A 22,169-nucleotide genomic window follows, 5' to 3' on the forward strand; every position below is an offset into this window, starting at 1 on the left:
TCTAACATTACCTTGTGAATTTCTTCTTTTGGAAACCTATATACTTACCTGACAGCTATAAATTCTAATAGCTTATTTTTCTAAGTCCTCACGCAGGCACAGCTAGTCTGCATTGGTGCAAAGGTATACTTACACTCCCGATAATACGGGAAGTTCTCGCGCCGGTGCTGGACACACGCATGCGCAGCACGACCGTACTTGCGGTCTGTGCACCTAAGTTTCGGCACCTACGCTAGTTTGCACATAGGCGCAGTACGATCCCAGATCAGTTATTCATATCTGGTGCCTGCGCGGACTTGAATTAATAACATAACATAGTTTCTGCCAACGATAACCAAATATGGGCGAGTTTGAGAGGATGGACATGTATAGGAGGCAATCAGCAAGTACGATACTTCTGTAGGGGGCTACACTGTAACCTATTGGTGAATGTATTATAACACACCATAGGCTTGGGACCATGTCCATTATAGACCTGCGATGTCATTGGCGGAATATCATGGGAGTGGTTTATGATGTCAGAAGGAGAGGTTTTAAAACCCTCAGAGAGGCATTTTTTAGAGTCATTGCCCCATACCCTCTGAGGACGTCACAGGCACACAGTGCAGGTTTGATTGTTAAAAGTGTCACATTGTTGGCCAATGAGCGACCATGAATATGTTATGATTGGTGTGAGATAATGCTGGGCTTTTAAATATCACCATTTAGCTCACTATTAATTAGTTTCTATTAAAAGTTCTGCTTTAATTTCTTTTTGAGTGAGGGATAAAGAGTGGACCTATACTCTGTCTTTATGGCAGAGTTGCTGAATTCATAATTTATGCTTCTCTCGAGATGTGTATTATTGAAAACACTTACAGAATATGGAAGGCAGTTTGTAGAGATGTGACAGATACTGCACGGTATTATATGTCAGAAGGCCTGGCCAGTTTTTGAAGTACCATGTAAAATCAGTCCAGATGTATCCATTGCTAAAGCTAAATGAAGTGGTGTTTGTCAGATGGATCCTAAATCCTCCTCTGTTTGCATGTTACGGACAGAATGGATTTGAGATTACACGTTGGGGCTTTATTATCTAGGCACAGCAGGTCATCCCATCCAAATTATTTTTCCAGTTTCCCTTAGAGTTCATTAGAAATGCTATAAGGAAGCATATTACTTTTTCAAAGCAGACATTTTTTTTTATCTACAGCAGTCTCTGCAATTTACCGTAATATTCTATAAAGTAAAGTCATGAAGGGGTTGTCTAAAAGGACAGCCATGATTTACAGACTGATTTAGAAAAACTGGAAGGTTAGATGGAGTAGTGTCAAAAGATAAATAGAAGATCACGCACAAGATAACACATTTAAGTGCTATATAACATTAACATTGGGTGAAACAAACTGTAAAATTAGCAACCAGTGCCAGGCAGCTGCTTCCAATGCATAAAAAAGATCATGGGTTGTATCAAACTGGGTTTAGAGGCAAAAGGATCATATATTTTACTTCTATAGAAAGAACATGTTTCATGTGTGTTCTTGTACTGTGGGACTGTTATACATAGTGATGATTTGGTTTGGTGAACACATTTTGTTTTCTTCTGGACCAACATTACAGATTAAAAGGATGTAGTAGAATACATCAATACTATTATAATAATAGTTTATATTACACAGTGACTGGTGTTATAACTAAGAACCTTGTTGTTTGAAGCCTATAAAAAGTACTCCGCAATCTTTTATGGGTTCCCTTATCACCAGCAGTACACACCTAGATCAACTTACAGGATCATATTTTGTTATCAGATTGTGGAAGAGTAAACTGCTCCTCCCCGTTGGGGGTGTCCTATAATAATTGTATTTATTTATATCCTAACAAATTCTGTAGCAATTTACAATTTGAGGAAAAATAAATATCAGGCATTACAATATTACACACTAAATATTCAACAAGAGGAGTGAGGGCCCTGCTTGTGGGAGCTTACAGTCTATGAAGGAGTGGGGTTGACACGAGAAGTGCAAGGTGTTTTATTTATACAATGGTCCAGCCATCTTTTATAAAGCACAGATAACCTAAAACAAGAGAAATGGTGCAGCACAAGCAAAGTCTTTGTGGTGGGAGTAAAAGGTTTCAGATTATAAAATGTTATTATTAGCAGAGCACGGGGAGGATGGTAGGCAGGGATGAGAGAGGAGATGTAGGGAGGTGCAGCATTGTGGAGAGCTATGTGGGTGACAGTGAGGATTTTGGCCTGTATTCTGGACTGAATAAGTAGCCAGTGTAGTGACTGACATGGGGGAAACAGAAGTGTAACGGCTGGAGAGGAAGAGGAGTCTGCAGCATTTAGGATGGGGCGGAGTTTAGAGAAGCGAAGACCGATTAGTAAGGAGTCACAAAAGTCAAGGAGAAAACGAATCAAAGCAACAAGAGTGGGCTGTTTCAATAGTAAGAAAAGTGTAGATTCTGGGGATGTGTTTGAGATGCAGGTGATAAGATTGTGAAAGGGATTAAATATAGGGAGTAAAAGACAGATCTGTTGAGTGTATCCAATGGGGGTGTGTAAAGAAGAGGAGAGGACTCAGGATCATAATCAGAGCATTGCACCATGTGTTGGCAACATGCCAGCACGTAGCTCCAGCCTAAAGACCACTGGTACCACTATGTCAAGGCCTTGCCCAGAATTGTGCCCATAGTCTTGGCTCTGCTGGGTTCATGCCTAGCACGATACAATACAGAACCTACACTTTCTGTTATGTCACACGAAGCCATCTAAGGACACACATTTCCTACTCATGAATACTGTTTTTCTATGTGAAGGTAATGCTTCTTTTTGTATTAATAATAGAGGGTTGGATGAAAAGTTTATGAGATTTTTTATTTTTTCTGTGTATTGGAATAACTTCCTGGGATAATTGCTATTAATTACAGAGAATGGGTTCTATTTGGTTTTATTGGTCTCTTGCCAGCAACAGCTTTTATTTGTTTACTTGTGCAAACAAACAGTAACATATGTATGGAAAAAAACCCTGCCCCATAAAAATAATGACAAACTTTAAAAAAATGAGTCACGTGTATGGCATCTCGAAACCACACATTCTTGCATGCTTGCTTTCTGAGTTCACCAGACTTTGTGGATGAATAAGGTTGTGCACTTTTGAGAACTTTTTGTGTGTCAGAGTTTGGAAATATTGGAGAGTTGTGCGATGTAAATTTCGGTGAGCCTGCAGCTGCAGAGCCTTGTGTCTGTTAACACGTACTCCGTGCCCTGGAATCAAACATTCCTTCCTCCAACTGTATCCCTTTTATGGCTGCTTTCTCTCTGCTCGTGTTGCATAACACCGGTTCATTGCTGTAAACTGGAGAAATATACATTTGTGTGTGACTATAATGTATCCATATAAGACAACCAGCTTATCCATGCCTCACCAAATGAAGTTCTGCATACATAGTCAGGAGACCCCTTACATTTCTTCTATGGTCTTTTCTTTAAATTTGTGATCACAGTTGGCCTCACAATCTTGTGATTAAAAGGAGTTATCCAAGGATAGAAAGCCGCACCACACCTTTCCTCGGGTTTTGTGTGGTATTGCAGCTCAGTTCTATTGAGGTGAATGGAACCAAGTTGTAATACCACACACTGCCTTAGAATAGGGGTGGTGCTGTTTTTGAAAGAAATTGGCTCTATTTCTATCTATAGATATAACCCCCTTCAATTTTCTTTGACAGATTTTTTTTTATATGCAGAAAATGTACATTGAATTCTTTTCAATAAAAACTACGTTTTTTTTAGTTTATATATTTTTTTTGTAAATTACAATGTGCTACTGTGCAGAACTTTATTTATGGGGTGAATCCATTCATGGCTGCAATGAGTCATAGAAAAGTGACATTCAAATGCTGAAACCTTAACACCTTCCTACACACAGTTTAATGTGCCACTTATGTTTCCAACCACACACTGTTACAGGCCTAATATTTCTGTGGACAAATCAAAGATTCATAAACTTCTGAAGGCAACCAAACAAGCTCTTGGATAATAGCTATCTTATATTGTCCAAGAATGAGTGTTAATATCTATTGCATAACCTTTCTACAATACTTATCTGTTATGGAAACAAAGGATCAACAAGCTGAAATCCAATATGAACTTCATCCTACTACTTAGCCATCTTCCTCCATGTGCTGTATGGTGAAAGGGTTTCTCCTATGTAAGATAGATGATTGTCGGGATTAGCCAACATAAAAGCATATGATCGCCTTTAAATACAAGTTCAGCATCACTAGTTGTGGTCTATTATACAGATTGTAATCTGAGTAATTATAAAAGAATTATAGGGATTGTCTTGTTTAAAAGCATACATTTTTCTATATCCTGTTTGCAGTTCGCTATATGGCAAAGAATATGGTTGTCAGTGTCGAATTCGCAAATGGGATGCAAATTTCCCAGACTGTGCTTGCTGTACTAGAAAACAGCGTGCGGCACATCTCCCTGCGTCTAGCAGACATGCCACATGCTCTGTACATCTACTGGAGCAGCTCACCCTGCACATACTGCTTGGAGAGGAGTAGAAAAATTAGATTGAGTATCACATCACTGGAATGGTGTGAAAAGTGGCCCTCTTGGTAATTATACAGGGCGAGAGGAGACCTATGTAGTTATACTGGTTTTAGGGGGACGTGCATGTATTTAAACTGAGGGGTTTGGGGGTGAAAATGTACAATGTATGGTGAAGCGGCTCTACGTGCAATTTTACTCTGGGGGAAAGCGGCTGTATAAATGATTGTACTGTAGGAAGACGCAGGTTTTCATGTGATTGTACTATTAAGGGGATACATGCTTTATTAACCTGGGGTATTGGCTCTGTATGTGATTACAGGGCTTTCTGATGTCAACCAAAATGGTGCACAAGAATTTCCCAATGGTTTGTTAGACCCTCCTTTGATGATGTTTGCTGAAGAGGTCAACAAATGTATTTAACTTCCACATTAGCCTTATTTATAAGCCATTGTGGCCATTATAACTAGTGTCTCTAACTCTAAAGCAAAAAAAAAGAAGCTTTTTGCATGTTGGAATTGGCAAGGATGGGGTATGGTGATTTAAAAGGCCACCATACACATTAGATGGCTACCCAGTCCTTCCAACATGGTGGATTAGGCCAAAGCATATCTAATATGTATTGTCAGCTTCAGACTAAAACCTGCTCATTTTGTTTTATTGACATTAAAAGGATAACTATGTTTTTCCAATAAGAAGGATAACTATGTACATCCAATAAGAAAAAAGTTAGATGTGCTACTATCCAAGTAGTTGCATCAGTAGATTTTGCATATACAACACTAGTCATACCTTTTTTATTCAGTGAAATTGAATATTATCAGTTGCACTTGTCAGTCTGATGAGCAGTAAGAGGACACTGAACTAGCTGAGAAGAATGCAGGCCTGCTTTCCAGAACCACGGGCCATAGTTCTTTTAACCTCTTGTCTGTTTTTTATCATAGACAGTCAGGTATGAAAGCTGTTGGACAAAAGATCGCAGGCACCGATTATTTTTATTTCACTGAATTCCAGCCATTGTTGAGAGATTGAGAAGCTTCTGGCATTAATAATTTGCAGATATCTTCTATATCCTACATTTCAGAAAGTAAATACCAACTTCAGCTGAAACAAAAGTGCTAATGGTTGTACTAACAATAATTGTAATACATTAATTCCTTTACTTCTGCAGTTTATAACAAGTGTATGTGTCCTCACTGTATTTATATGCATTTATACAGGGTGCGCCATTTATATGGATACACCTTAATAAAATGGGAATGGTTTGTGTTATTAACTTCCTGTTTGGGGCACATTAGTATATGTGAGGGGGGAAACTTTTCAAGATGGTTGGTGACCATGGCGGCCATTTTGAATTCAACTTTTGTTTTTTCAATAGGAAGAGGGTCATGTGACACATCAAACTTATTGGGAATTTCACAAGAAAAACAATGATGTGCTTGGTTTTAACGTAACTTTATTCTTTCATGAGTTATTTCCAAGTTTCTGACTACTTATAAAATGTGTTCGATATACTGCCCATTGTGTTGGATTGTCAATGCAACCCTGTTCTCCCACTCTTCACACACTGATAGCAACACCGCAGGAGAAATTTTAGCACAGGCTTCCAGTATCCAGAAGTTAATATCACCAACCATTCCCATTTTATTAAGGTGTATCCATATGAATGGCCCACCCTGTAGTTAAGAATGACCATGAAAAACTTCTACAGAATCTCAGGGTAATTGCCCCTCATCAGTACAGAGCAGGTTTGATCTGGTTTGACAGGTATGAGGCTTATTGACGTGGGTAAAGAGGGCATCTGTCCTACATAAGGAGAGCACTTGCAAGGTGGAGAATTTTAAGGCATTTAGAATTCCACTAGAGTGCTTAAAATTCTCCACACACCATTAGTGCTCTCCTTATGGAGGACAGATACCCCATAATAATGGGAGCAGCCATCTTGCCTGAGCTGCTGCAGATTTACAGCAGCCACATGGACATAGAAGCTTAAGGGGAGGTCCTGTTCTTTTTATCCCCCATCAACACCATAGGGGATAACTGTCTGATCGAGGGGCACCACCCCCTCCCAATAACCCTGCCCTGTCGCCCAACTATACTCATGCATGGAGGGGTAGTCATCAACATGCCCTCTCCATGCACTGTCTATGGGGGAGTCGGAGAGGTACAGCATTTGTGTATCTCCCGGCTAGAGAGCAGTGTTTCCCAAGCACGGTCCTCAAATAACCCCAACAGGGCATGCTTTCAGGATTTCCTTAGTCTTTCACAGGTGATATATATATAATTATGGTCAGGGAATCAGGCATTGTCACAGTTATATCACCCGTGAAAGCCCAAGAAAATCCTGAAAACATGACCTGTTGTGGGGTTGCCTGAGTACCGCGCTTGGGAAACACTGATCTAGAGGATATTATGTAATCTTTATAATAAATGTTACAGCACTCTAAAATTAAGTAAAAATATTCTGTGGGAAATTTATCATTGGTTTTACCCTGTTTTTGTGTTGCCGCTTTGTCGCAGTTGCTGTTTAGAGACTCTTCATTGCGATGCTTTTATTTTAGATGCTTTTTCTAAAATGGTGCAGCTATGCCACTGTCTGGTTAACTTTATGCAGTGTTCATGAATTTATCATCTGCAATATGTCGCAAGGCCCTAAATTTGTTGCAAATCTACACCAGCCCAGAACCCGAATACAAAACTGGCCTTATACAGCATGTGTGAAAAGCCGCAGAAAAGGAACCATACAAAGTGGCATTCTGAAGTAGAATAAAAAAAAAATGTACCTGCACCAATTTTTTTTACATGCCATGCAATCATTTAATAAATTTGGCGCAGATACACATTACCAGCACACACGTTAAAGTTGTTGAAATCTTTACCTGCACCCCCCTTGATAAATTTCCCCCTCTGTGTCTATTTTCCCATATTTACGGCAACATGTCAGCCCCACACTAAGGCTTTTCTTAAACAATGTAGTGGTTTGGTTTGGTTTTAGTTTTTTTTATACCCAGCAAACTGTTATCTTTCTGTGCATCATTAAAAAAAAATACATAACTATTACATTAATGTGGAGCAATTGTGCATATCATGCAGTGGCTAATGCAAAAAAATACCGGCTAAACATGGCAGCATGCATACCATACCATAACCAAAGTGAGAACAGCTTATAGTACACATGTCTGGCTTAGACAGTTTGACAGTGCCGTATAGTTGTAGTGGTAGCCCGGTTTACAATGTTTGTAACGCATGTCAGAATTAGCTAATCCGGACAGCATGCAAATTAATCAAAAGCCACTATATATTATATGTAATCTGCTGTGCATGTGTGGATTAGGAAGCAATAGTCTGGTGTAACGTTAAATAAATTACATAATGCAATTCTGTACTGATTATAATAATATAAGAAAAATTTGGTTGTCAAGGAGAAGATGGTAGTATTAATGTATCTAGCATACCACCCACATTATAATATAGGATATAATCATATGGTAACAGGTTAAGAAATGGCATCCATAAACCAGATAGCCAACAATACATATAGATATTGGACCTGATTTCCTAAGAGTGCAGTGTAGTTTCCTTTTGTGGGTTTTAATGTCCTATAATTTTTTTCCCACGGTATTTACGGTTTCCCTACGTTTAGATTTTTTTCTTTTCTTTCTTTTTTTGTACATGCTCTGATCTGTAGGGTTTTCCTCAGCTAAAATCCACCACATTTTCTGTGGAAACCTTAGTAAATCTGTTTTTTTATTTTATTTTATTTTTGTGAAAATGTTAGGGACACGCCCCTGACGGCCGCACCTCTCTTTTGGGTTGAGTTGGTCAGGTTTTTTTTTTTTCACTTGAGGCGGAATGAGACAGAATTCTGGTGCAATGAGACAGAATCTATCGCACAAAACATGTCGGGTTTACAATAGTAAATCTGGGCCATTGGGACATAAATGCACTAAATAGTTAAAAGATCACATTTTCTATGCTGATGACCACAGTATTCTGTATAAAGTGAAATTGGGACACTACCTCCAGGAGAGGGGGTCTTGCATTGCAGCACACCTCAGTTATGCAGAGAGGGACATGCTGACAAGACACTAGATTCACTAAATATCATCCTTTGGTGGCTGCATGTGGTATATGTGAAAGGATTACACCCAAACAAAATGGACCAAGAAACCCCAAACAAATACTGTACAAATACTGGGCAAATTTTACGTCGGTGCTTAAAAAAGTATATAACACATTTTATTAAGAAATCCTGCTGCCAAATCTTCAAGCTGATTATATGTATGAAAAATACGTACATAATGGACAAAAAAAATTAAATAAAAATAATAATATATTAGCAAACAAGGAAATTCACTTGCACTCACCGGTCCAATGGAGGTCTGTGTTCCGGAAAGGAACTATTTGCAACTAACGGCCACTGACACCGCAATCACTCTTCTAAGTTTAGCAATATCTTACACAATGGGACATTAAAGCAGTGCCCTCCAATTTTTCTACAAAAAGATGCTGCCGAAACGTAGTCTCTGTGTACATCATGGAATAAATCACCTTTTGCATGAAAACGCTTTGGTGTTTTGCATCGTATCTACTTCATGTTCAAGTGAACCAGAGGACCGGGGTTCTAAAAGCCACTTGCACCCACTACTTTCAAGTACTTTGACCTGGATGTGTTGCTTATATGTGGACTATATATATATATATATATATATATATATATTAACAAAGACCACTTCTCAAAATGTCCCAAAGTATATGCCAAAACAAAGACCCCATAATGGCACAAAAAGTCCTTGCACTTACCTTTTACGTCCATAGCAATTATGGATGTAAGACTGAGAACAAGGGTGGTGCTGTTTTTGGAAGAAATTAGCTCTGTGTTTCTATTGTTGGATAATCTCTTTTAGTATAAAGGATTTTATTCTTCAGCTTCTATTGATGCAAACAGTCAATAAAATGTTCCTTAGTAATTGTTTTGAGAGTCTAGTGGATTTTTTGCAATGTACTATGTAAAGGCATTATAAATATATACAGTAATTTAGTACTATAATACATATAGCTTTAAATTGTCTATGATCATTTGTAACCCTCAACCTTTTAGAATAGTACATAAAAGAAACCCCCAAGGCATACAGAGTAAATGTGAAGCTTGTTTTGCTGTAATTCTTGACATTTTATTTTTTCACTATGCATCACACACTATGGAAGATACAGACGTGGACAATTGTTAGTACCCATCCAGTAAAGACAGAAAAACCCACAATGCTGCCTGAAATGACTTGAAACTGACAAAAAATAAATAACGAATAAAAATTAACCAAAAATGACAGTCACTAAACTTAATAATTTGTAGCACAACCTTTTGAGATCACTGTAATCCCTGTGACTCTTAATGAGACTTCTGCACTTGTCTCCCGGTATCTCTGCCCGCTCCTCATAAGATACTGCTCCGCTGTCTCAGGGGTGAATGGTGTCTTCTCCAGACTGCAGGTTTCATCTCCTTCCACTGATGTTTAATAGGATTCAGATCAGGACTCAAAGAGGCCACTTCAGGACAGTCCAATGCTTTGCCCTGCCCTTTTTTTTTTTTTTAGCTGTAAGTTTTGGGTCATTATCTGGAGGACTCATCACCATGGTTCCTAACACTGGGCAGCACATTTTGCTCCAAAATTCCAGATGCAGGAAAGCCACCCCAAAACATAACAGAGCTTCCTTCATGCTTCATAGTAGGTACTATGGTGGAGATTTATCAAAACCTGTGCAGAAGAAAAGTTGACCAGTTGCCCATAGCAACCAATCAGATCGCTTCTTTCATTTTTGAAAAGGCCGCTTAAAAATGAAAGAAGCAATCTGATTGGTTGCTATGGGCAACTGGCCAACTTTTCCTCCAGACAGGTTTTGATAAATCTTTCCCCGTGTTCTTTACTTTGCATGCTTCAGTTTTGCATCTGTGAACATAGAACTGATGTGACTTGCCAAATAGCTCCAGTCTTGTCTGGAGATGACACAGTTCACACCTAACAGAAGGGCCCCTGTGTAACCTGCAGGTCAGCATTTATATATGTATTTTTACTTAGCTCTTCTTCTCTTTTAGGGAAAGGATGCACTTACCCTACATGCAAGAGCGATTTCAAGACATGTTCAAAATCGTCAAGGAAATGACTCGCCTTCAGGTCTCCTATGATGAATATCTGTGCATGAAAACATTGTTACTCATGTGTACTAGTAAGTATTGGTAGACGTGGTCAGTAACATTGCTGATGGTCAAACTTCTGGCTATAACAAAATGATAATGTAAAGCCATCTGTATACCAGTCCTCTAAGCTTACCCAGGTTCTCTGCAGTACATCCCTAAACCATCTGCTGGTACTTGTCACTTGTCTACTTTACCGCACTACAGACCAGCAACATTTACTTACCAGATATCAGACTAATGATGCATAAGTGTCCATCATCTCACATCTGTGTGATATGTATTGTATATAGAAAACTATATATATATAAATATATATATATATATATATATATATATATCTATAGATATTTTACTGAGTCCAGATGTAGAGCTGGGCAGTATGACCAATATGTGTATCACAGTATTTTTGTAACTTATGGCGGTTCAACAGTATATATATGGTATTTCTTTCATCCCCCCCCCAAATCATGTGACCCGCCAGTGCTGTTCTGCTCCCCCCCCCCCAAATCATGTGATCCGCCAGCGCTGTTCTGCTCCCCCCCCCCAAATCATGTTACCCGCCAGCGCTGTTCTGCTCCCCCCCCCAAATCATGTTACCCGCCAGAGCTGTTCTGCTCATCCCCAATTAATTATCAGCTCAGTGGGTACTACTCACATATGTCACCCGCAAGCACTGCCCTCCTCCTCTTTGTTGGGGGCCGCCGGCGATGGAACTCTATACTGTACTCCAGTGGTCTCCAACCTGCGGACCTCCAGATGTTGCAAAACTACAACTCCTAGCATGCCCGGACAGCCAACGGCCTCACGCTGTTCCTTGGGACTGGAACGTCGGACAGCCGTCAGCCTATCACCGGCTGCAGCGATGTCCAGCCCCGGCCAGTGATAGGTTAAACGCACTGTCATGTAGTCATGTAAGAAGCCGGCCAGAGCTCCTTACATGACAGTGGGCTCAACCTATAGCTGGCCGGGCGGGACATCGCTGCAGTCGGTGATAGGCTGACGGCTGTCTGACGTTCCAGTTCCCAGGAACAGCGTGAGGCTGACGTAGGTAAGTTAAATTTTATTTCCTTTATCTTTTGCAGCCCGGGCATAGGGATACAGCGTACAGCAGTGGTCTCCAACCTGCGGACCTCCAGCTGTTGCAAAACTACAACTCCCAGCATGCCCGGACAGGCGTTGGCTGTCCGGGCATGCTGGGAGTTATAGTTTTGCAACATCTGGAGGTCCGCAGGTTGGAGACCACTGGCGTACAGTATAGAGTTCCAGCGCCCAGCAGCCCTCAACAAAGAGGAGGAGGGCAGTGCTTGCGAGTGACATATGTGAGTAGTACCCCACTGGGCTGATAATTAATTGGGGGGGAGCAGAACAGCGCTGGCGGGTAACATATAATTAGTTCCCCGATGAGGGGACATCGCTGCGCTGGGCTGATAATTCATTCCCAAGGGGGAGTGGCACAAGCGGTATTGCTGTATGGGAAAAATTCATATCGTGCAGCCCAAAAATTTCTGTATTCGGTATGAACCGGTATAGCGCCCAGCCCTATCCAGATGTCATGTCCTAGCTTTGCCTCATTTATGAGGTCTGTCCTAAGATAACTGTACGCTGCACAATAAATGTTCTACATTGGTAGAGCTGATTGACGGCAGTCATTTACACACTATAGGAAACATAGTTTTTTGTTGTTTTGTAACTTTCTCTTACATCCCTGCAATGTATATTACTTTATAGTTCCCAAGGATGGCCTGAAAAGTCATGCACTATTCGAGGAAATTCGGATGACTTATATAAAAGAACTTGGAAAAGCCATAGTAAAGAGGGAAGGAAATTCCAGTCAAAACTGGCAACGATTTTACCAACTGACAAAACTCATGGATACAATGCATGAGGTAAGTGTTCAGCAGAATAAGAGGCAATACACTCACCCTCCTTCTCACATATTCCTTTATTGAACCTCAACCTTTTCCCATTCCATTCCTATACTATTACATGTTTTACACACAGCTATTTTATGGATAAAAATACTGTTGTAGACCATAAGAAAAAAAAAAAACAGCTGAAAAAAAGCAAACCAAACTGCTTTTGGTTTGTTTTGTCAACAATTTTTTGATCCGTTTTTTTTTTCCCTAAGGTTAAAATTTAAGTAATAATGCGCCATAGTGATGAGGAACAGCATATTCCCAACAGATGTTCTCAACTGCACCATCACCATCAGCAGAATATAGCACACTCCGACAGCCCCATGTTTATTTACATAATGCAAGCACATTAAAGGAGTTATTCAGGATTTCACCTGCACTATGTACTGAATCTCCAGTTTCGGAAACCTCCGGGTTTCCGGGACTGGGGACGTGACGTCACACCATGCCCCCTCCATTCATGTCTATGGGAGAGGGGCGTGACGTGACTTGAATGGAGGGGGCGTGGCGTGACTTCACGTCCCCAGTCCCAGAAACCCGGAGGTTTCCGAAACTGGAGATTCAGCACCCGCATAGAATGCAGGTGCTGCAGGGAGATCGTGGTGGCGGGGGGATTGGGGGGTCTCAGCAGCGGGCCCCCCACGATCAGACATCTTATCCCCTATCCTTTGGATAGGGGATAAAATGTTTTTGCCCGGAATACCCCTTTAAAGTAATGGCCCTGCAAGATGAATAGTTAGGCACTCCACTTTGGTGAAAATGTATATGTTTATTGAAGCATGCAATCATAAGTAAAAGGTAATGTTTCAGCCACATCAGACCTTCGTCAGACCGGATTGCTGCAGATGTAATGAGTAGAAAAGACAACATAATTGTCCCTGACTGTTTGTGAAGGTAAATGGAAGTGTGACCTATAGTTACAAATGAGTCTTTAACAACTATATGTCATATTTCCATTTTCCTCCACACACTGTCAGGGACTGTTATATTGTCTTTTCTACCTCCACAGCAATCCGGTCTGACGAAGGTCTGATGTGACTGAAATATTACCTTTTATTTATGATTGCATGCTTTAATAAGCATATCAATTTTCACCAAAGTGGATTGCCTAACTATTGATCTTGTTAATATAAGAAGGATTGGGGCCCTATAAGTGTACCCATGACTTCCAGGGGGTTCCGCACTTACTGGTCAATATCTTTGGCTGCAGTCACACAGTTGTGGGTTGGGTTCCATATACTATAGATTTCTTAATTGCAACCTTAGCAAAAGCATGTTTGGGGGGGGGGGGGTGTATTAAGTACCTATTAAAGTATCTATTTATTATGGAAAAGTTGTAAATTCAGTTTTCTAATATATAAATATATATATCTACTGCAAGTGAAATACTTATTAAACACATCACCATTTTTCTCACTAAATATATTTCTAAAGGTGCTATTGACATGACATTTTCATCAGATGTTGGTTACAGCCCAAGTAATCCATACATACACATAAACCAAAACAAATAAGCTCACAAATGTGTGAAATGACACAGGGGAAAAGTGGTGAGCACGTTAGCTGATATTTATTTAATACTTTGCACATAAGCCTTCATTGGTAATGACACCAAGACACCTCCTGTATGGAAAAACTAGCATGCAATGCTCTGGTATGATTTTGGCCCATTTTTCCACACAGTCTTTAAATCTTCAAGGTTCTGTGGGCCTCTTCTATGAATCATAATCTTTAGTTCCTTCTATAGATTTTCAATTGGATTTAAAGGGGTACTCCAGTGGAAAAAAAAATGTATTTCAAATTAACTGGTGCCAGAAATTTAAACTGATTTGTAAATTATGTGAAACCTTTTTTCAAATTTTTTGTATATTGTAGCTTGGGTATAGCTGCTTGTCCATCTGACCTCGGGGAATATTTAATTGTGAGCTGCACATATCCCTCTTTTTTCTTTTCTACTGATTTGTAAATTACTTCCATTAAAAAAATTTACTTATAAGCTGCTGTATGATCCACATGAAGTTCTTTTCTTTTTGAATTTCCTTTCTCTCTGACCACAGTGCTCTCTGCTGACACCTCTATCCATTTTAGGAACTGTCCAGAGTAGGAGCAAATCCCTATAGAAAACTTATCTTGCTCTGGACAGTTCCTGAAAGGAAATTCAAAACGAAAATAACGTCCTGTGTATCATACAGCAGCTGATAAGTACTGGAAGGATTAATATTTTTTTAACAAAAGTAATTTACAAATCTGTTTAACTTTCTGGCACCAGTTGATTAAAAAAATAAAAATAAGGTTTTCCAGTGGAGTACCCCTTTAAGCCACGTGATAGACTGGGCCTTTCTAGCTGCTTTATTTTCTTTCTTTGAAACCATTTGAGAGTTTCCTTGGCTGTGTGTCTTGGATCAGTGTCTTGCGGAAATGTCCAACCTTGTTTCATCTTCATCATTCTGGTAGATGGCAGCAGATTTTTGACAAGAATGTCTCGGTAAATTTGCCCATTGATCCTTCCTTCAATTATGTGCCGAGTTTGATAAGCAGCCCCACACCATGATGTTCATACCTCCAATCGTCATGGTGTTTTCAGGGTGATGTGCAGTGTTATTTCTCCTCCAAACATGCCATGGGGGAGATATATCAAAACCTGTGCAAAGTAATGGTTGCCCATAGCAACCAATCAGATTGCTTCTTTCATTTACTAATGAAAGAAGGGAGCTGATTGGTTGCCATGGGCAAGTTTTCCTCTGGAGACGTTTTGATAAATCTCTCCCCCCATGGTGTGTATTATGGCATCCAAACAGTTACATTTTGCTCCCATCTGAACACATGATATTCTCCCAGTATTTTCCTGGCTTTTCCAACTGTTGTGCAGCAAACTTCAGCATGATTTTTATTCAGCAAAGGAGTCTTGCGTTGCGAGTGTGCATAGAACCCATGGCGGCAGAGTGCATTACTTAATGATTTAAAGGGGTACTCCGGTGGAAAAATATTTTTTAAATCAACTGGTGCCAGACGGTTAAACAGATTTGTAAATTACTTCTACTTCTATAAAAAAAATCTTTACCCTTCCAGTACTTTTTAGCAGCTGTATGCTACAGAGGAAATTCTTTTCTTTTTGAATTTCTTTTTTGTCTTGTTCACAGTGCTCTCTGTTTACACCTCTGTCCGTGTCAGGAACTGTCCAGAATAGCATAGGTTATCTATGAGGATTTTCTCCTGCTCTAGACAGTTCCTGATACCATCATCAGGTGTCAGCAGAGAGCACTGTGGACAACACAAAAAAAGAAATTCAAAAAGAAAAGAATTTCCTCTGCAGCATACAGCTGCTAAAAAGTACTGGAAAGGTAAAGATTTTTTAATAGAAGTCATTTACAAATCTATTTTACTTTCTGGCACCAGTTTATTTAAAAAAAAAATAATTTCCAGTAAGAAATGGTCCTTGGCTCTTGGACAACTCTTTTGATTATTTTTTTTCACTCCTCTGTCAGAAATCTTGTGAGGAGCACCTGGTCGAGGCAAATTTATGTTAAATTGATTCTCTTCACTTCCGTATTACGGCCCCAGCAGTGCTTACTGGAATAGTGCCTGTAACCACTATCATTATGTTTTTCAACAATAAGGTTGTAAAGTTCCTTAGAGAGCTCTTTGCTTTCACTCATTTGTAGATGGGTCTTTTGTGACACCTTGGCAACAAGACCTTTTTGTAGGCCATCAGTTGGAATAACACTGAACCAGCTGATATAAATTTTCACTGACAAGGTGCTGGATTTCTCTTTAATTACTGATAGATTTCAGTTGTCTTGGCTTTCCATGCCTTTTTCCCTGTGTCTTCCCACTTACTTTAACTTCATTTCTGAATTTGTTTTGGTTTCTTTGGTTTCCATTTGAATGGAGCTGGACAGAATAATGCCACTAGGTTTTCTTCTGTTACAACAGAAGTTTTTTCCTTATTTGCCAGGCCAGCATTAGTCCCTATCATGCTGTCACTATGGTATCACACCTGTTATGTTAGGCTGTCAAAGAGGTGTCTTTGTAGCTGAAGCAGTACAACATCACAATGTCACATAAAAACTAGCTGATGTAGCCAATGAGAATGGGGTCTTGTCCAATATTAATATAAGGTAATAGTATTTGTTTCATTTTATTTGCCTTGAGCCGGCTTAATGTACATCTTATATGTTTCATGTCACCATATTGTTATTCCTTTTTTTTAGGTGGTTGAAAACCTTCTAGCGTTTTGCTTCTATTCTTTCACGGACAAATCGTTGAGTGTTGAATTTCCAGAGATGTTGTCTGAAATAATCAGCAATCAAATACCAAAATATTCGTCTGGAAACATCAGAAAACTTTTATTTCATCAGAAGTGACTGCCTTACTAAAATCCTATATATAAATATATATATAAATATATATAAATACATAAACATAAAAAGTTGCCTTAAGGAAAGAATAAGTCAAATTATAGCTTTTACTGTATTAAAAAGAAATCAGACATGGTAATTGTCCTTGCAACGGTGTACCTATTGTGATTATGCACTACAGTTCATGTGGTTTACAGAGGGCCAAGATATGAACTATGGAAAATTCCTCATTTCACGCTCTGAAATGAGACGAAGAAGAGCTCTTTAAACCAGAGGCTCCATTCTAAACAGTCTGGTAGTATCTGTACGTTGGATGGAAATTGTGCTACATTTTTATCATTGTTTAATTCTCCTGTCAGGTGTTTGGCTTTTTTTTCCTTTTTCCCATGGGGAAAACTAAGATTTTGATTTCTGCATGTAACCTGCTGAAAGTTTACAAGTGTATATCAGAAAAGGGAAGTTGTGCCTTTTAAGCTACTGTTTGGATCTAGCAGTTTCTCAGTTTTTTCAGATGAACTGACTCCTTTTTTTTTTCTTGAATTTTCTTTTTTTCCTGTTATTTCAGGAATCCTGTTGTACAGATTTGGTCCTTTTTTTGAGACTGGGACAGCTCACAGCTTTCCTAACACAAGTGAATATACTCTCTCACAGTCTGTCTTTCATAACTACTCTCGCCATGTTAGCTCTTTCAACTACTCACCCAAACCAATTGCAGAGTTGTATGGCCAAATACATTTATTGATCGGGTACCATTGGTTTGTTTTTGCAAATAATGTACCAGTTGTTAGTACTCACCAGGACTGTCTCCTGCGTTCTGGTTCCTAATCCCTACAATACTGCAGGTTGTAGGTTTCTTGCTGTGGCAGGAACGGACTTGCAAGGTAGTGGTTCTTAAATGTTGTTTTTGCTAGAATAGTTACCATCTTTCTTGTGCCATAATTACTCACAGATGCAATGGTAGAAGCTGCTGTAGCCGTTTCAGAGCTTGCCTATGTGTATGCTTTTATTTGTAAGAAAAAAAGAAAAAAAATGAAAAAAAAACAACAAAAAGGATATAATAAAAAAATCAATTAATAGCCATTCACAAGATTTTTTTTAATCAGATAAATATTTTTTACTTTATCAGGGTCAGTACAAAGCCACTTTACAGCAGGGTCATAAATACAACAAGTTTAATGTGGTAGAAGTAATAAAAAAAAAATAAAAAAAACATTTGTCAAGCTACGTTACTGTGTATAAATTGTTAACTAACTTTATATTTATACTTTTTACAGATGTATGCCATATTGGTATAATTTGAAATGTAGACAGAAAATGAAAGGGCTACTGCAGCTTGAAATAACTCTTGTCTATCTCTAAAAGCTTAATCTAATGTACAAAAAGAGTAGTGTGAAGCCTTTAGCAAGCCTCAATGGGTTCAGGACAAGGAGCTCAGTTAACCAGCTATTCTAAAATTCCAGATGGAAAGAGGCATGACGGTATTTCAGTATGCAGGCGTATGACATTAACAAGCTTGATAGTGCTGATGTTTTATTGTGTGATTTTTGTTTCTCGAAAAAGAAAAAAAAACTGGATAAGCACTTAGGTGAATCAAGTCTTTTCTCTGCATTTCTCTTTTGTACTTTTAAGTATATGTTATAATATGCAGTAGAGTTCAGGCCTCATTCTACTTGAGCCTAGAATACAGGATGAGTACATGTCTCTACTGTCATTCTTTAACAGCATTGAGTGAAAAATGTCAAAATGTTTCCTCAAATGTCAGTGAAATTATAAGAACTCCTTAGTTACTGCATAAATAAATCCTCACATTTTACAACTTTTTACAGTTTTAATAAATTGGAACTTTTCATATTTGTTTTTAGAAATTTTTCAGGTTTTTACAGGATTCAAGGACAAATACGTCTGTAAAAAAAAAAACTATTAGTATTTTTGTCAAGGAAAAAAGTACAAGCGCAATGAAGTTATGTGCTATGAAGCTTTAGGAAAGCAAGTCAGTGGAATTTCTCAGGATTTCTTTGGCGTAGTCCCACCCACTGCTCTACCTCCTAGGTCTGTAGTACAAATCTGTCTTGTACTTCTAAAAGGAAGACCATATTCCTCAGTGATTTGTGAATCTTGTCCATCATTGCCCAGAAGACAGTATTGAGAGCACTTATGGCAGTGTTAAGGTGGAGAATTAGGTAGATAGGACACACACCAACCCTTCACTGTTCCAGGATGCAGCCCTCTTAGTGAGCTCGGGCATCTAGCATGGCTTTCTTTTACTGTAAAGGTTTATTTGTTTGTCTGTGTCTGGAGTGTTGAATGTCACACAGATAATGTCGGCTGACTATAGCGATAGCAATGTTTCCAAGACAGTTCTAGCTGTACTACCCCCTCATCACCCATGATGTTTGTGGTGTAAACGGCCTCATGTAATGTGATGTCCATATTCCTGTAGTGCATAATTTAGTTATCATAGTGTTGAAGTTGCAAGTTAATTTCCTCTTTCTCCTTTATTGTATTTGTTCTGAAATTTGCAATGCCTTAAGAGTTTGGTGTCAGTTTTTCAGCGGTTTCCAGGGAATAAGACTGTGCGGTCTCAATCTATTATTGCAGCATTGGCTGTTAAGGTGCATTTAGAACCACGACAGAAGCGGCACGTGTGAATGCAGCCTTATTATTTTAAGAGCTACGCTATTACCTAAAACCTGTAGATGTTGTGTAGTAACTTATAACTACAGAACCTACCTAGCTAGCCATTCCTTGCTTTGTAGAGGGCACTTAATAATACCAAATCTTGCACGTATGATATGTGCATAGTTCAGGGTAACTGTGTATGCCTAGAGTGCATTTATTGATAATGTTACAAGCCTATTACTTTGCTGTAATATTTTAGATATCATGTGATTGGATAATTTACAAACCAAATTTCCATGTTGAAGATTTTAATAAACAGCGCAATGTCTACCTATATAAAACACGTATATTTTCTCATGCATTCCTGCACTCCTCTGGTTCGTGAAATAAATTCAGTGAAGGCAGTGGACAGAGCAGATGCCTGCAGCAAACAATCGGATCACCTCTCATGTTCTAACCAGCACCAGAAATACAGAAAGCTTGGTTGTTTGCTCTGGGCAGAACCTTCACTTTTTGGTCTGCATTAGGTTTATGTGGAGGCCCCAATGACATGCCACATTAACCTCTACATAGTCGGCGCATTAACTACCTGGAAACCTGGGTTTTTCTAATGTAGCCAATGCAAACAATTATTAGACTGTCCCTCACCCCATAGAAAAAATGTATCCAAATATTGCCTTGTTTTAAGCTTGATACCATTTTAGCACATAGGATTATGTTCCAGTTCATCTCACAGGGATTGAAAATATAAACGCATTTAAAGAGTAGGATATTTTTGTCTAACAGTAGAAGCTTGTGCTTAATTGTAACTCCAGTCATGGACAGACTCCGTCCATGTTGGGCTGTCAAGGTGCTGAGAGAACTGTATTGTTGTACAGTTTCCTTGACAAATGTACAGTCCATCAAAAAAATGTATCTCTAAAGATTTGGCAGGAATTAAATTTAGGCATTATGCTTTAACAAATAACGTGTGTGTGTATATATATATATATATATATATATATATATATATATATATATATATAAATGTATTAGATTTTTTAATTATTTTTATTTTGCATCTTCCCCTTATAGACAGTGGATGGCTGGAAGATCTGTTTATTGGGTACTCCGGTGAAAACCTTTTTTTATTTTAAATGAACTGGTTCCAAAAAGTTAAACAGATTTGTAAATGACTTCTATTAAAAAATCTTTATCCTTCCAGTTCTTATTAGCAGCTGTATGCTACAGAGGAAATTATTTTCTTTTTGATTTTTTTTTTTGTCTTGTCGACAGTGCTCTCTGCTGACATCTCTGTCCGTGTCAGGTACTGTCCAGAGCAGCATAGATTTGCTATGGGGATTTTCTCCTGCTCTGGACAGTTCCTGATACGGGCATCAGGTGTCAGCAGAGAGCACTGTAGACAACACAAAAACTTAATTAAAAAAGAAATAATTTCCTCTGTAGCATACAGCTGCTAAAAAGTACTGGAAGGATAAATATTTTTTTATTAGAAGTAATTATTTACAAATCTGTTTAACTTTCTGGTACCAGTTGATTTAAAAAATGTTTTTTCCCTTTAAGGACCTCTTAAGGTTAATGGATGTAAATGTACCGGACCAGTGCTTGCATCATGCACAGCAGGTCCCGGCTGCTATCAGCTGACCCGCCAGTAATAGCGAACATCAACAATTTTCCTATTTGATCCCAAAAAAGAAAAAACAATTAATAAAAATCATTGGTATTGCTGCGTGTGTAAATCCAATATTGCTGCTTTTTTGTCACATTTTATTCCCAAAAAAATGTATAAAAAGTGATTAAAAAGTTAAATATAAGCAAACGTGGTACCGATAAAAACTACAGATCATGGTGCAAAAAATTAGCCCTCATACCTCCCCGTATATGATAAAATGAGAAAGTTATAGGTGGTCAAAGTATGGCAATTTTAAAGGGGCACTCCGCTGGAAAACATTTTTTTTCTTTAATCAACTGGTGCCAGTAAGTTAAACAGATTTGTAAATTAATTCTATTAAAAAATCATTATCCTTCCAGTACTTTTTAGCAGCTGTATGCTACAGAGGAAATTCTTTTCTTTTTTAATTTCTTTTATATCTTGTCCACAGTGCTCTCTGCTGACACCTGATGCCCGTATCAGGAACTGTCCAGAGCAGGAGAAAATATTGATAGCAAACCTATGCTGCTCTGGACAGTTCCTGACACGGACAGAGGTGTCAGCAGAGAGCACTGTGGACAAGACAAAAAAGAAATTCAAAAAGCAAACAATTTCCTCTGTAGCATACATCTGCTAATAAGTACTGGAAGGATAAAGATTTTTTTAATAGAAGTCTGTTTAACTTTCTGTTTTAACCAGTTCAGTTAAAAACAAAAGTTTTCCCCCAGAGTACCCCTTTAAATATACTAAGTTTGTTTAAAAAGTTTGTACTATTTTTTTAAAGCAGTACAATAATAGAAAACTATGTAAACATGGGTATCATTTTAATCATATTGACCCAAAGAATACATATCTTTTTTTACCATAAAGTGTACAGCGTGAAAACAAAACC

At 38.6% G+C, this 22,169-nt stretch overlaps 1 protein-coding gene and 1 long non-coding RNA gene across 8 annotated transcripts in view; one reads left to right on the forward strand and one right to left on the reverse strand.

The window, feature by feature from the left end:
• NR3C1 (nuclear receptor subfamily 3 group C member 1) overlaps positions 1-21,043 on the forward strand; it is a 149,596-nt gene extending 128,553 nt beyond the window's left edge. For all 7 annotated transcript variants that reach the window (XM_056574902.1, XM_056574898.1, XM_056574899.1 and 4 more), the window contains 3 exons: positions 10,632-10,762; positions 12,462-12,619; positions 16,861-21,043. In XM_056574902.1, coding sequence (XP_056430877.1) covers positions 10,632-10,762; positions 12,462-12,619; positions 16,861-17,013 — 442 coding nt within the window. In that variant the 3' untranslated portion in view covers positions 17,014-21,043. The remainder of the gene's footprint in view (positions 1-10,631; positions 10,763-12,461; positions 12,620-16,860) is intronic.
• On the reverse strand, positions 3,541-10,295 carry LOC130369537 (uncharacterized). Its single transcript, XR_008892803.1, has 3 exons — positions 9,341-10,295; positions 5,330-5,498; positions 3,541-4,186 (listed from the first exon to the last, which is right to left on the reverse strand). It is a non-coding gene; the product is annotated as an uncharacterized LOC130369537 (long non-coding RNA).
• Positions 21,044-22,169: the final 1,126 nt, after the last annotated feature.

The sequence above is a fragment of the Hyla sarda genome, chromosome 4 (genome assembly GCF_029499605.1).
Source record: "Hyla sarda isolate aHylSar1 chromosome 4, aHylSar1.hap1, whole genome shotgun sequence".
Taxonomy (NCBI): Eukaryota; Metazoa; Chordata; class Amphibia; order Anura; family Hylidae; genus Hyla; species Hyla sarda.